The following is a 13,988-nucleotide window of genomic DNA, read 5'->3' as shown; positions in this document are numbered from 1 at the left end:
ATCAGCTTCAGCAGTGTGGGTGTCGAAGTTCGGGTTTGGTTTATTTTTTTGCAACATCTGAGTTCGCAAATCAGAGGGCTCAGCTGTCCAAATCCCACATGACTGCGTCCTGGAGTGAGCGAGTGAGGAGTTCCGAGCACAGACAGACTCATGTCTGGAAGGGCAGGAAGGCCCATTTCTACGTGAGAGAAGCATTCTCTGCCCTCCCAGGATAACGCATGTCCCCTTAGTACGCTCACCCCACCCACACACCCGACATACTTGTGTCTGGGTAAACTCAGTGTAAAAGAAGTCTCAGAGGGCGCCGAAGAATTTTAAACCTACTTATGTTCCTTAAATAAAGCAGAACGGAGGCCAGAGCGACAGTCAAGCGGGTTGGTTGGCTGCCTGCTGCACGCGTCCAGCCTGGGCTCGATCCCCGGCATTCTATATGGTCACCCGAGCACTGCAGGAGTGAGCAGAGTCAGGAGTAACCCCTGACTACCGTGGTCTGGAAACAACAAAAAATAAACTGCACTGAGTGATATCAGGGGAGAGACATTGACATTTTTTTCCGTGATAATGTACCTTCCCCCCTCCTTCTCTTACAAGGGAATTTTCCAGAAACTGCATGATATGTGCTGTCATCACTGATGCTACTGTGGGAATTCATTACTGTCATTCACAAAAGATTTAATAAACAATATGTTCAAAGTTCGTTGGCTTCAGTTTCTTTCCTTTCTTTTTTTTGGGGGGGTGGGTGGAGTTTGGGTCACACCTGGTGTTGCTCGGGGCTCACTCCTGGTGGTGCTCGGGGGATCATGTGGGGTGCTGGGGTCAAACCCGGTCGACGTGTGTGTGCAAGCCCGCACCCTCCCGCTGTCCTAGTTCCGTGTCCGAGTTGGCTACTCAGATGAGATTTTTCTTAGCAAAGACTCTGCCTGTCAGGGCTGGCATCCTGTTCAGTGAAACCGTCACTCCGTGTCACTTCAGTGGGGCCCCTGCACCCCCGAAGGCTGTGGAGGAACTGCAGCCCCAGAAGGACACGGTTGGGCCTGGTGAGGGAATGCGGGACCCTCACCGGCCTCCTGGGCCACTCCATGCGGAAAACCCTGCTGAGCCCCACAGCTGTTAGATTACCCTCCACATCTCCACACTGACCTGAGTTAAGATGCTGCTTCTAAGACTCAAGTGAACCTACTGCCCATTGGGGAGTGAAGGTGCGACATGCGTGGCTCTCTGGGAAACCATATGACGGAGCTGTGGAGGGACGTGACCCTCGGGGCCACCTTGGTGCTGTGTCGCTGGCATTTCCTCGGCAAAAGCGGGAACTGCTGCCAGCCAGCGCTGTCCATAGGCGGTTGTTCCGTGGCCCCAGCGTGGCAGTAGGGTCCTTTGTTCATGGTGGACTCTCACGGGACACCCCCCCCCCCCCGCCACTGCCGCGACTTCACACAGAGGCCTGCCCTGATGCAGCCACGTGCCCCGCCCTAAAGTATTCCTGGCGCCCAGCCCAGACCCAGATGTGGTAGGGGTTGGAATCATCCCGCGAGACCTGAAAGCAGGCCTGCCTGTGCTGTGTCTCCCAGCCCACGCCTCTCTTGTCTGAAGCCCCGTCTCAGCAGCAGCACCCACCCTGGACGCATCTGCCGACTGATTTTCGTGGCGGGAGGGCCAGGTGCCTGTGGGGTGCTGACCTTCCTCTCTGACCTCTCCACTGGTGGGCGCCTGGGTGCGTGGGGGCATGTGTGAGGCTCAAGCAGGTGTGTTGCTGTGCTACAGCATCTGTCCTGCCCGTGGTGGGTGCTGGGCCCTCTTGGTGTCCCGGGTGTGGTGAGAACGCTCCCCCCAGTGGCCAGCAGACCCCAGGGATGTGCCCCATCAGGTGGCCTTGTCCTCACCTGCAGCTTATGTCCCTGCCGATGTCACCACACACATTCCCCCCGCTTACCCTGCCATGGACAGGTCTTCCTGTCATGTGACCTGGCCCCAGCTGGGGGCTCCAGGCCCTGCTCCAGAGCCTGTGCCAGCCCCCAGTCCAGCCTGGCTGCCGTGCTCCTGGCCTGGGCTCTCCCTGGACTCCACCTCCCCATGTTTATGTTTCCAGCTCACCTGGGAGAAGTGAGCCGGGACTGCCCAGAGAGCCCACCCCCGGCCGAGGAGACGCAGAAACCTGCACCCACCTCTGCATCTCCTGGATGAGCTGTGTCACTTCCAGTCTGGCAGGTAACGGACTTACCTGTGCGTTTCCTGTGGGTCCTGCTGTAGCTTCCTTGCAGGGGCGAGAGCCACAAGGCCTGGGCTGGTTGCAGAGTCTCACCCAAAGGGGAAGTGCTCATGCAAACACTCACACACCTACGTGTTTCCAGGGGGAAAGGGAGGGGCCCTGGCACCGTGGGCTGGGCGGCCAAGGCCTGGGAGACCCCTGAACTCAGAGCAGGGGCAGCGCTTGAGCACAGCCAGGTGTGGCCCCAAACCACCATGAAGGAACCCGTTACCCAGCATTTCAGAGTGCCAGCACATGCTCAAGTCAACACGTGTTTTCTCTTCCAGAAGGATCACCTGGAATAATTTTCCATCCTGGAGATAAATTGTTTTATCGACCAGATAAAGTCGTGTGGAGTCCCCATGCTCTCTCAGTACCGGCTTACTCAGCACCCAAGAATGAGGCCGTTCGCTTTTGGTGCCCCAAATTGAGGGTTCACGTGGGGATTCTCTTATCAGATGATGCTTTTTGGCCAAGAATGGGGACGCCAGGACGAAGCGTGCAGATTTCTGAGCTGATTCGAGCTTGTTTCTCCCCGTCCCGTGTGAGGTGTGGTGGAAATGCCTCTTCGTGCTGCTCTGCCCAGGCCCCGCCTTGGGAGCTGCCTTCAGAAAGGCAGGAGGCAGGGCGGGGCCATGCCAGCTTCCGAGCACTGTAGCAGGGGCCCGCAGCTAACAACAAATCCAAGCCTACATTCCTCCCTGGCAACCCCGCTTTTGCTCCGAGTTCCCCCTCTGCTCTGTATCCATCCCCAAACAAGCTGAAGCTCGGCGGCAGGGAGCTGGCCTGGTCACAGCAGACAATAGCTTCTCTCCACCTTCTGCCTCTCCCTGGCTCTGCAAGGCCCATGTCTCCTGGCCCGGGTCCAGGGGGTGGAAGTTTAGGGTGGGGCGCAGGCTGCTCGTGGCTCTCAGCCCTAGAACCGTGAGCGGGACCCAAGTTGCTCACGGACAGGGAGGAGGGCAAGACCCAGAGGAAAGTGAGGAGTGGACCGGAGCACCACCAGCATAGCATGGCTCTGTGCCCGGCGGCAAACAGCATGGCGCTGGCCTCGACGGGGCAGAGACATGCTAGAGAATGACCCGATCGTGTATTCCAGTCACACTCTGACTCAGCAGGAAAGGGCGAGGGTGCTAGGAGAGGAGTTGGACCTCAGACCTGGAGCCTGCAGCAGCCAGAAAAGGCGTCGGGCCACGGGTCATGGACACAGTGCCCGGCAGTGTCTCGGCTGGGCCCCAGGGTGGCCCCAGCAAGATAAATAAGAACAAAGTACATCATGCTCTGAACCCCAGCAGTGGCTCCTCACGAGACCCAAGCGGCCCTGGGCAGTTATTTCTTGCACTGCTGGGAAGGAGGATGTAGTGCGGGCACCCGGGCATCCTGCAGCTGCACAGCAGCGGGCACAGCAAAGCGGACAGGGCGGGGTCACAGCACACAGCACACGCGGGCCCCCGAGGTCTCTCATTAGGCCCTTCGCCTCTGGGAGCCTCACCACCCCTCACCCCATCTCCGCCCACCACATGAGAGGACACCCCAGATCCCCAGGAGCAGGGCTCGGGAGTTCTGGGAGGAGGCCCTGCCTGGCTGTCCGAAATAGCACTCCCGCCTGGTGGACACGCCGAGGGGCCCGACTCAGTCCAGGAGACCCCAGGTCCCTGAGGAGGCCAGGGTGTGGGACACTGTGCCCCCTTCCTGGGGATGCACGGCCTGTTCACTCTGTTTGGAAAACCCCTTTCCGGAACAGGCTCCTGGGAACTGATGGTGCCTGTGGGAGGAGCTGTCTGCCCCCCTCAGCAGCATCCCCAGCGTGGTTCCCCAGCCAAGCCCCTCCTTGGAAGGGGAGTGACCTCACACTGCTTCTGTTTGGAGGGCCTGTCCCTCCTGCCAGGGTGGCAGAGTGGCACCCCATACTTCACCATGATGCCCACCAGGGAGCAAGCCCTTGACTACTGTGCCCACACATGTGTGGTGATGCGGGTGGACCCACAGGGGCACCTGGGTTGCAGTGGGCTGTTCTGAGGCTCGAACATGGGGACCCACATGTCAGGAAGGTGTGCTATTGTGGCCTCCATATATTTTTAGAGAGTTTTGCAGGAAGCTTCTGGAAACTGTGGAGCTGTGAGAGATTGGAAACGTTCTTCACTGAGTCCATCAGCCTTACCACTGGCCCTCTGCCATTTTAATATGTGCCAGATGCCTGCTGGGGTTGGCAGAAGGATGCTGCCTCTTCACCTCACACCAAATACATCCATGTGGAAACTCCTGGAGCCGCTCCCTCGCCCCTCACACAGTGACGGGGATTCAGTCTGCAGAGGCAAATCACATGGCTGGTCAGTGAGTGGACTTCGGAGATGGTTCGTGTGGCCGCAGCACATCGCCAAGAGAGTTCATGGGGCTGGAGTGATGAACAGTGGGCAGGGCGCTTACCTTGCACATGGCTGACCCGGGTTCGATTCCCAGTATCCCATAAGGCCCCCTGAACAGCATCAGGAGTGATTCCTGAGAATAGAATCAGGGGTAACCCCTGAGCATGACTGGGTGTGGCCCCCAAATCAAACCAAACCAAATAATAAAGTGGACGAGTCCAGGAATGTGCCAGGAACATGGGCGGCAGCTGGAGAAGGCAAGAGAGTCACCCTGTCCTGCGGGCTGGCACCATGGCTGAATGCACACCAAGCTGAATGCTCCCCTCGGCACCCCCCATGTGGGTACCTCACGGGAGTGGCTGTAGGGAAAGGTGGGACAGCTGCTGGCACTGGCAGCATGGGTCGCTCCTTGCCGTCTCCCTGCCTGGCACCCTGCTCAGAAGAAACCGGAGCTCTAGTTTGGTTCCCGGAGGGCCTTGCTGTCTACTCGAACTCGAAGCCTGGAAGGACTGGGTCACACGCACGTGAGCAGGGCTGGAGGACCAAGCTGGACCTGTCTGTCGCTCAGAGATGCCTGCCACTCCCAAGGAAAGAAGGGCGGGTGGGGGCGCTGGCTAAGAGCAGGCAAGCTTCCAGGACACGGTAGAGACCGTTGATTTGGGCTGGCCCGGTTGCAGAGCACCAGGGAGACTGACCCAAGAGCCCTCCCTGGAGGAAGGCCACTGAGACAGGCAGGCCCACACCTGTCTCAAAAAGCATCAGCTTGGGGCCAGTCTCCTGGCTGGACATCCCTGTGTCGAGCATTCAGAAGGGGGGACATTCAGGTGCTGGGACAGAAGTCCCTCTCCCCAGAGGCCTCCCTCTTCCCTCCCACATCCCGGAATTTGCGACCTCTTTCAAGCTGTGATCCCCAAGAAGAAGGATGGACACAGCCACAGGGGCCAGCTAGGTGGAGTGAGGGGTCCTTCCTGCCACCCTATACCCCTACTAGGCAAGAGGAGAACCCCGGGAGGCTGCTACGTTCTTGGAAAGGTGCAGCGGCGGCGCCACGGCGGGTCATCCAGGGGTCCCACGGGGTGGGGTCTGAGGGCAGAGGAGGGCAGAGGAAGGCAGGGGCTGCCCGCACCCCACCTTGGGCAGGGGCGCTGAGTCACGGGGCCTTCCCAGCTGCTCGGGGGCTAAAGCAAAAGCGAAAGCGAAGGCGACCGGCGTGGCCGCGCCGCGCCCGCCACTCCCCGGCCGTGTGTCCCCACTGTAGGGCCCGGCGGGCGCGTCCCAGGTGGGCCATGGGCCCCGCGGGGCTCCGGGTGGACGCGCGTCGCGGGCTGCCGCTGCCGCTGCCGCCGCTGCTGCCGCCGCTGCTGCTGCTGCTGCTGCTGCTCCCGCCGCCGGCGCCGGGTAGGAGCCACCACCACGGGGCTCGGGGCGCGCTTCACGGCGATGGGCAGGAGGCGAAAGCGCCTGGGAAGTCGCCGAGGAGAGCGCGCGGGGAGCGCGCGGGGATGGAGGGCGCGGGGCAGTCGGGGACGCACCGTGGGGCGCGCACGGGGCTGGAGGGTGAGCGGGGCGCCGCCTGGGGACGCATAGAGGGGAGCGCGGAGCTGGAGGGGGTGTGGGCAGTCACGGAACGCACCGAGGGGAGTGCGCGGGGCTGGAGGGGACGCCGGGCACCATTTGGGAGCGTGCGGGGCTGGAGGGGACGCCGGGCACCATTTGGGAGCGTGCGGGGCTGAAGGGCGCGCGGGCCGGGGGCGCGGGACTGCGTCCCGGACAGCAGCGCACCGTCAGGGTCGGGTCGCACACCTGCAAAGCGAGGAGACTGGGCGGGCAGGGGGGCCTGCGACCTTCCCGGGGGCGAGGATGAGGTTGGGGACAGGACTTGGTGTCTAGCGCTTCCGACCCGGAGGGAAACGATCAGGCGTGCGCCGATGGAGAGTGAGGACGCGGCCTCGGTCCGTCGCAGCTCTGCTTCTCCAACTCTGTGCCATCAGGGATTCGGGGTGGGGCGGACCATGATGCCGCAAACCTCGCACCAAAATGCCCCGGTGCAGGGGGCCCTAGACTGGGCATCCGCCCTGTCTGGAGGAGATGGGGCGGGGGCGGGGACGCCTCCCCCTAGGTGAAAGTGAAAGACCGCGTCCTTCCAGCCCCGCCTGCGGCTGTCCAGCTGGCTCCCAGGGGCGGGGCCAGTGGCAGTAGTGACACAGGGCTCCCGCTCCAGTGTTTTGTGGGCTGCTGTAGGCGACAACATAATTAGGGTAGACCGGCGAGGCATCAGGCGGGCGGTCGGGGGGAAGCTGACTTCCCAGGCGCGCACTAGTGACCATCCCCCAGGCAGGAGGCCCTGGATCTGCCCGCTGGGCTGCAGGAGGGAACTTTGCACCAGGGGGTCCGAGGGATCCTCTCTTCCTGGTTTCTTTCTCTCTCTAAGTGGTAGTGCTGGGCCTTGTGTGATGAGTCCTCACAGGGGAGCCGAACCCCCTCCTTATGCCCACGCCCGTGTGCCTGCACAGCTGCGCACACGCTTGCACACACAGGGTGTTGCTTGTCCGGGCACGGAGCTGGCCCGGGGTGCCATGGGTATATTTGGTTCAGCACCAATCAGCCAATGCCAGTCCTCCCCTTCCGGAGCGTGCCTCTTCACACCTCCCAGGCGCCATCTCTGACAGCTTTCTGGAGATAACATGGACCTCTAGCGCTGTGTTAACTCCCGCCTGGAGCAGGGCGTCACCTCCCCCCCCCGCCCCGCCCCCGTGTGTGGCCAGTCCTGCGCCTTCATGCTTACTAACGCTGCCCAGTCTCTCCAGGGGTCACGTGCCGCCCATGCATCTTGTTTGGTAGATTGGAGTCATCTCCAGGATGCTTCTGTGCCTTTGGGGGGTGGGTGAGGAGCCATACCAGCAGTGCTCACGTCACCCCTGGCTCTGTGCTCGGGGATCACATTGGTGGGCTCGTGGGCTCGTATGTGGTGCTGGGGATCAAACCCGACCGGCTGTGTGCCTGGGAAGCGCCCCACCTGCTGTACTATCGCTCCGGCTTCCTGTCAATTAAACATGTCTAAACCAATTTTCAGAAGCCCTGAAATATTCCTTTTTACCAAAATATTTTATTTTGTATTGAAAATCAGTTTTATTGAGCTGTTATCACTTTGTAAAGGCCCTCCCGTTGATCGTCGATTTGCTCGAGCGGGCCCAGTAACGTCTCCATTGGAGACTTTGTTGTTACTGTGTTTGGCATATCACTTTGTACAGATACTGATGGCAAACAGTCAATTAACAGGGGCTGGGAGGTGGCCCTGAGGCCTGGAGCACGCGTGGTGCCAGCACTGCATGGCCTCTCGAGCACTGTCACATGTGCCTCTCTGCACCAGCCCACCCAAAAAATGATACAAATTTAAAGAGACGAAACACAAGATTTGAGGTCAGAGAGAAAATTCCAGGAGCTCAGTCCTGCCTTGCGTGTCAGAGGACCAGCTTTGGTGTGGTACACCACAGGCAGCCAGAGTGGGAGCAGGCCCTGAGCTTACAAATATGCCCACTTGTTTCGAATGTCTGGGGGGCCTCCGAAGGGAATGGAATGGGGAGCTGAGCCATTGTCAGGTCTGGAGAGCCGAGCCCTGGGCAGTCAGCTGAGGTGTGTGGGCAATGCGGATGAAGGGGAGTGCAGGCCAGTGGTTAGCGAGAGGCATGGGCATACCTCCTCGTGGGCCCTTCAGCATGCCAGAATTTCTTTCTCCTGTCTCAGCTCCCCACCCCCCGCCAAGGGCCACAGTCAGGACCTAAGGACTAAGTCTGCGGTGAACTCACTCGCACTGGGAGGCGCAATGGTCAGCCTTCAAGAAGAGAGTGGACGTGTCAGGGTCAGCGGCCTGGGGACAGGTGTCCGCATGGCTGTCTGGCAGGAGAGGGTGCCAGGATGGCTGTGGGCTAGTGGACTCCGTAAGGGCAGAGGTCACGTCTCCCGTGGGTCCCTTCCTGGCATGGGCTCTAAAGCGGGGGAAGGAAAGGCTGGTGGCCCCTGGAACTGACTCTTTTGAACTCTGTGCGGGTCTCTGGGCCAGGGGACTCACTTGAGACTGCACATAACAAGCAATTCCTTCCCGGAGTGCAGAGGTGTGGTCCTGGACGCTGTTTGCGGATGCCATGCACAAGGGCCTTGGGCCTGGCTCCATAGAGAGGCTCACTCCTTTCCCTGGACTGTCCACTGCGATCGGTCCTCTCTAAACCATGGACATCGCAGCAGGAGAAAGCAGACAGGGGGAAAGGCACTTGCCTTCGGGGAGAACCCCTCCTACAGACTCGGTGCCAGAGGAGCTGGGTTAACCGCCCTAGGAGGGCTCCTGGCCGGGACCTGGGTGCCTCCCCATTTCCACGCTTCATCCCTTTCGCCTGGTAAGAAAGCCAAAGCTCTCCTTTTCCAGTTGTTGCTGTAGCGTGTAGAAGAGGCCTGACGCCTCCCGGGCTCACTTTAGCACTGCTTCCATATGGAAGGGAACTTTCCTGCATGGATAACGACTCCCCAGAGCCAGCCCACAAGACGGTGCTCTCAAAGTGGGGGCGGCCGGGGCTGGAGCGATAGCACAGTGGGTTGGGTGTTTGCCTTGCATGCGGTCAACCCGGGTTTGATTCCCAGCATTCCATATCGTCCCCCAAGCACCACCAGGAATAATTCCTTAGTGCAGAGCCAGGAGTAACCCCTGCACATCGCCGGGTGGGACCCAAAAAGCAAAAAAAAAAGGGGGGGCGGTCAACCTGCAGTATGCTTTTCCCGTTGGGCAAAGCCCCTTCCCAGCAGAGAGCAGAGGGCAGCCCAGGGGCTGTTGGTGAGTGTGGTCAGCCGCTGGGGCTGACCATTGACCTGGCTGGGAAGATGGCTCAGAGGGCAACCGCTGGGCTAGGAGCCCTGCAGTACCACCCAGGGTGACCCCCAAACAGAACACAACTGTTGGCTGCCCATTCACCATCGTGTCCACTCTAGGTGTCACCTGCCCCCCGCCCTCTGCCATCGAACATGCGGACATCCAGGTCAGGAGTCACCGCCAAGGCTCCAGGGAGAGGTACGCGTGTTACTCGGGCTTCAAGCGCAAAGCCGGGACGTCCAGCCTGACCGAGTGCGTGTACAACGAGACCACACGCACTGCCCGCTGGACCAGGCCCACGCTCCAGTGCATCCGTAAGTGGCTCTGCTGGTGCTGAGGGCCGAGGACAGCCACATGGCTGAGCACACCTATGCAGTTCCAGACGGCTCCCGGGGAGGCAGGACATCCTGGGCTGGGAGCGGGGCAGAGTGAACCCAACCCCCAGTTCCTTGTGCAGATCCCGCGGAGCCGGGCTAGGGCCTGATGCCAGCACTGTGGGCTGCAGACTCAGTGAGCAGGAGTCACAAGCTGGACTCTTGTACAGGAAGTGGGCCACACACAGCTGGATGCTCCAAGCGTCCTGCTGTCCCCGAGGGCTGTCTGCGGGGAGCTTCCTCTTCCTCTCCAGCACTTGGCTCTGTGTGAACTCACCACAATCATTTCTTTTGCTGTTCTTTTGGCTGTTTTTGGCCTCGGCACCACCCCTGGCGGTGCTGGGAGCTCTTCCAATTTGAAAGAGGTCACTCTGCCGTGTTCAGGGTGGAGCTGGGGGACTGAGCAAGCAACAGCAGGTACAGAGTCCGTGACCCCTGATGCAAAGTCTGGGCTCCATCCTTTGAGCCCTGCCCTGGCCCCCGCAGCTGTTTCTTTGGGTGACTGTCCATAGCCGCGAGTGGGAAGCCACAGGCCGAGGGAGGGCATGGCATTCCCAAGAGCTGGCATTGCCTCTCTCCAGGGCCAGGCGTGTCCTGGGGAGGTGCTGGGGACCGACTGCGGGCTCTGGGCTTTCTCCTAGGATCTCCCTGTACCCCTACCCAGGGGAGTGGGTGACAGGCTCTTTTTAGGAAAGGAGAATCAGACCTTCTGTTTCGGGGCCACACTCAAAGGTGCTCAGAGAGCCCCAAACCAGGGTCAGCCATGTCCAAGGCAAGAGCCTCCCCCAGTGCGCTGCACTTGGATGCCCTGATTCTTTTAGAATTTAGTGCTTTGGACAGGCTGGACCTCCAGCCCCAGACGGAGGCAACGAGCAGCCTTCTGCCCGCAGGAGGCCGCTAGCGCAGGGCTCAGAACATGAGGAGGAAATGGTTTGGGATCTGGGTTTCCCGCCTGGCAGCCTATGACAGAGCTGAGCTGGGCAGGGTCACTGCGTGTGTGCCCAGGAGGCGCAGGGACACAGCACAATCCACGCTGACCAGTCCCTGGGAATGGACGCGTTTCCCCCTCGCTGAGACCACCTGCGGCCACCCTCCCGATGCCTGTGGTTCTCTCTCTAGGCGACCCCTCCCTGGCTCCACGCCAGCCGCCCTCCACCTCCACGGCAGCACCGGCTGCGGTGACCGCCGAGCTGCAGAGCCCCTCCCCCACTGGGAAAGGTAGGTGGAGCCCAGGGAGGGAATGGACAGGGCTGGCCTTCCTGCAGGCAGTGGTCATGGCCAGTGCCCAGGCGGTGCAGCTTCTGGCCTGCCCCCGGGAGAGCCGGGAGTGGCCATGTGCTGCAGAGAAAGTCCCGCCTTGTCCATCTGTGGTCATCGTGACCGTCCCTCCCAGCTGCCCCATCTTCCACAGTGCCTCAATGGCAGATTTGGTCCCAGACCCCCCAAAATGGGCCAGTACAGTGATAAAGCGAATCAGGGTGCCAGCCCAGAGGAACTGACCTCTGGAGTAGCCAGGGAGACACCGCAGGTGCCCGGAGAATGGTCCTTGGGCCAGAGTGTCGCCCAGAGTTATCACCTGTCTGGCATATAGAAAGTCCTGGCAATTCCCAGCACTGAAAAAAAAAATTTTTTTTTTAAATCAACTACAAACTACAAAAACTGTTTTTGTTTTTGGGCCATACCCAGCTGTGCCAGAGCCCTCCTGGCGGTGCTCAGGACCATATGACATGGGTGCCAAGGATGGAGCCTAGGTCAGCCACGTTCCCTCTGCCCCCTACAAACACTTTATCGCTGAACTGTGGAGTCTTCAGTGAGCCCCATTTCCCTGCAAGCCCAGGGACATGCCACTCAAACACCGCTCGCTGAGCTGAGGGCCCCAGCCTCCACTCACTTCCGCGGCCCCTCAGGAGGCCTGAGGATCTGGACCCCGGGTCACCTGAGCTTCAGCCCGAGGTGCCCATCCCCAACTGGCCCTTCCCCTGACCTCTGACCCTGCCAGCTGGGAAGAACTGAGGGCCATCACCTAGGGTCTGGGCCACGCAAGGCACTGTTGGCAGAGACCAGGGTCCTGAGGTCCGTGTCCAGCAGGGTCTAGGGAAGAACCCAGGAGCAGGGCCGAGGGTGCCTGAGGGCTGTGATCGGGGGCCAGGCACCTTCACCCACCAGCGACAGTCGGCCTGGATCAGGGCCAGGCCGGACCTAGCCATCGGCTCCGCTGACATCAGAGGTTGAGAGTGAACTGCCCAGAACTAACGTTCACATTTCTGACAACTGGTGCTCTGGCCTCGAGTTCTGGTCCCTGGGGCAAACGCTGCTCCAGTGAGCAGACCTGGGCCTGCTGGCGCCGAGCACACAGGTCTCACTGAGGCCCCAGGGCCTTGCCGGGAGACAATTCCCTGGGGACAGGGAGACAGGGAGTCCTGAGGACCTGACTCTTGTTGTGTCTTGGCTGCCAGAGATGCCTCCTGCCCTTCCTATGGCAATGGCACGGGGGCCCCTGAGCCAGTGTCCGGCCTGGGCTCCAAGCTGATGCCACCTGGACCCCTGTCTGCTGGGCCTGCGGGGGCGGGAGGGGTGTCAAGCAGGTGTCCTCCTCTCCAGCAGGTCAGTGCGGGGACAGCCCCCTGAGGCTGGGAGGCTGGGCTGGGCAGTGCAGAGACCTGGCCACCTGCTCCACATACTGCTCCGCTGGAAGTAAAGTCCATGGCCAGGCCCGGCAGTGGCCAGGCCCACTGCTGCTGGTACAAGTCCGCCCTCTCACCCGCCCGGTGTCAGGGCCAGAGGCACTAGAGGGCCCAGGAGCCAGCCTGCCTGCTCCTGGCCAGCGAGCTTGGCTGGCAGCCCAGTCTCTGACCTAATAAGATGGGGGCAGGAGAGGGCAGGACCCCCTGAATCCCTCCTGCTTCCTCCAGAAACGAGTACTTGCCATGACTCAGCTCTGGTTTCTCCTCTGCAGATGTGCCTACGTACGATGCCGCCCATGTCACTAGTAAGTATTCCCGTGTGCCCAGGCCCTGGGGGGGGGGGGGGCGGGGGGGGTACTGGCCCCGCACCATCCTGCGCCCTCCCCTGGCCAGTCCCTCACTCTCTGAGATGTCCATCTTCAACAACCCAGAAACCCAACTCGCCCCCAACAGCCGTGGGCAGGAACGACCCCGTTTCCTTCTCAGCAGGGCTCCTGCCACCATAAAACAGACTGGGTGGGAAGGGGGGGCCCGTGATACTTGGAGAAAGTCCCAACACGGCTGCTGATGCCGCCTGGTCCCCACAAGCACTGCTGCATCACCCGTGGAGTCACTGGGCACAAGCAGGAGTGACCGCCCCACCCAAATTCATGACTGAAATGAAAACAAAGTTGCCCTCCCCACCCGTCAGGTGGACAGAAGGGTCCCCAGCCCAAGGTGCCCTGCCAGACCATCCCTGCAAGTCCCTCTCTGCCATTGTGATCCTGTATAAGAAAGAGGTCGTCAGACTTGTGTGATCTGGGGACACGCCTGGTGTGTCCTGCTTGCTCGGGATAAATTTCTCCCAGTGGAATTCGAGGGACACAGGGCTGCACTCCTTGTGCTTTCCATCACCCCTCATCTCCTTCCCGGGGTCCCCCTCGTCCCTCTGCTGCCGGCAGGGACGAGGGTCTGGAAGGGCAGCCGCGGGGGTGGGGTCCGGGCTCCTGGCTGTCCAGCTGTCCTTGGCGGAGGGTAGGTAACGGTAGCACGGAGCACTCACAGGGCCGAGGGGCCCTGACTGGAGCTGGTCACAGGCGCAAGCGTCACCCAGTTGCTTGGCAAGCTGGTTCCCACCTCCACCAGAGACTGGCCTGCGTGCATGGCCCTTCACCCAGGCCCAAACAGGCTTCAGCAGACAACAGGATAAAGGGGGCAGGAGGCATTCTGGCCAGTCTCCAAGGCCCGGCAAGAGGACACTGAGGGGAGGCCCTGGTCTGTCGCCCTGCCGTGGACTGGCTCTTGTTCCCGCTCGAGAGGCATGAATCAGGGGAGGCGGCAGAGCGGAGGGGTCGCTGGGATACCTGCCACGGCACCTCTCCCCCCCAGGGCTGCTGTCGGTGGTGCCCCTCCTCGGGTTCTGCGGACTGGTGCTGCTGTGTGTCCTGTGCTACTGGCGGTGGAGGTGAGTGGCCAGGAGCC

The 13,988-nt window shown here is 61.1% G+C and overlaps 1 protein-coding gene across 1 annotated transcript; it reads left to right on the top strand.

Annotated features, from left to right (window-relative positions):
* The first annotated feature begins 5,880 nt into the window (after positions 1 to 5,880).
* IL15RA (interleukin 15 receptor subunit alpha) lies at positions 5,881 to 12,075 on the top strand. The gene is made up of 4 exons (XM_056114577.1): positions 5,881 to 6,009; positions 9,589 to 9,783; positions 10,963 to 11,061; positions 11,993 to 12,075. Exons 1-4 carry the CDS (start codon positions 5,898 to 5,900, stop codon positions 12,073 to 12,075), a joined length of 489 nt encoding a protein of 162 aa, XP_055970552.1. The 5' UTR covers positions 5,881 to 5,897.
* Positions 12,076 to 13,988: the final 1,913 nt, after the last annotated feature.

This window comes from Sorex fumeus, unplaced genomic scaffold, assembly GCF_029834395.1.
Source record: "Sorex fumeus unplaced genomic scaffold, SorFum_2.1 ptg000026l, whole genome shotgun sequence".
Classification (NCBI taxonomy): Eukaryota; Metazoa; Chordata; class Mammalia; order Eulipotyphla; family Soricidae; genus Sorex; species Sorex fumeus.
The sequence above is the reverse complement of the archived record's forward strand: the minus strand, read 5'-3'. Positions and strand labels throughout refer to the sequence as shown.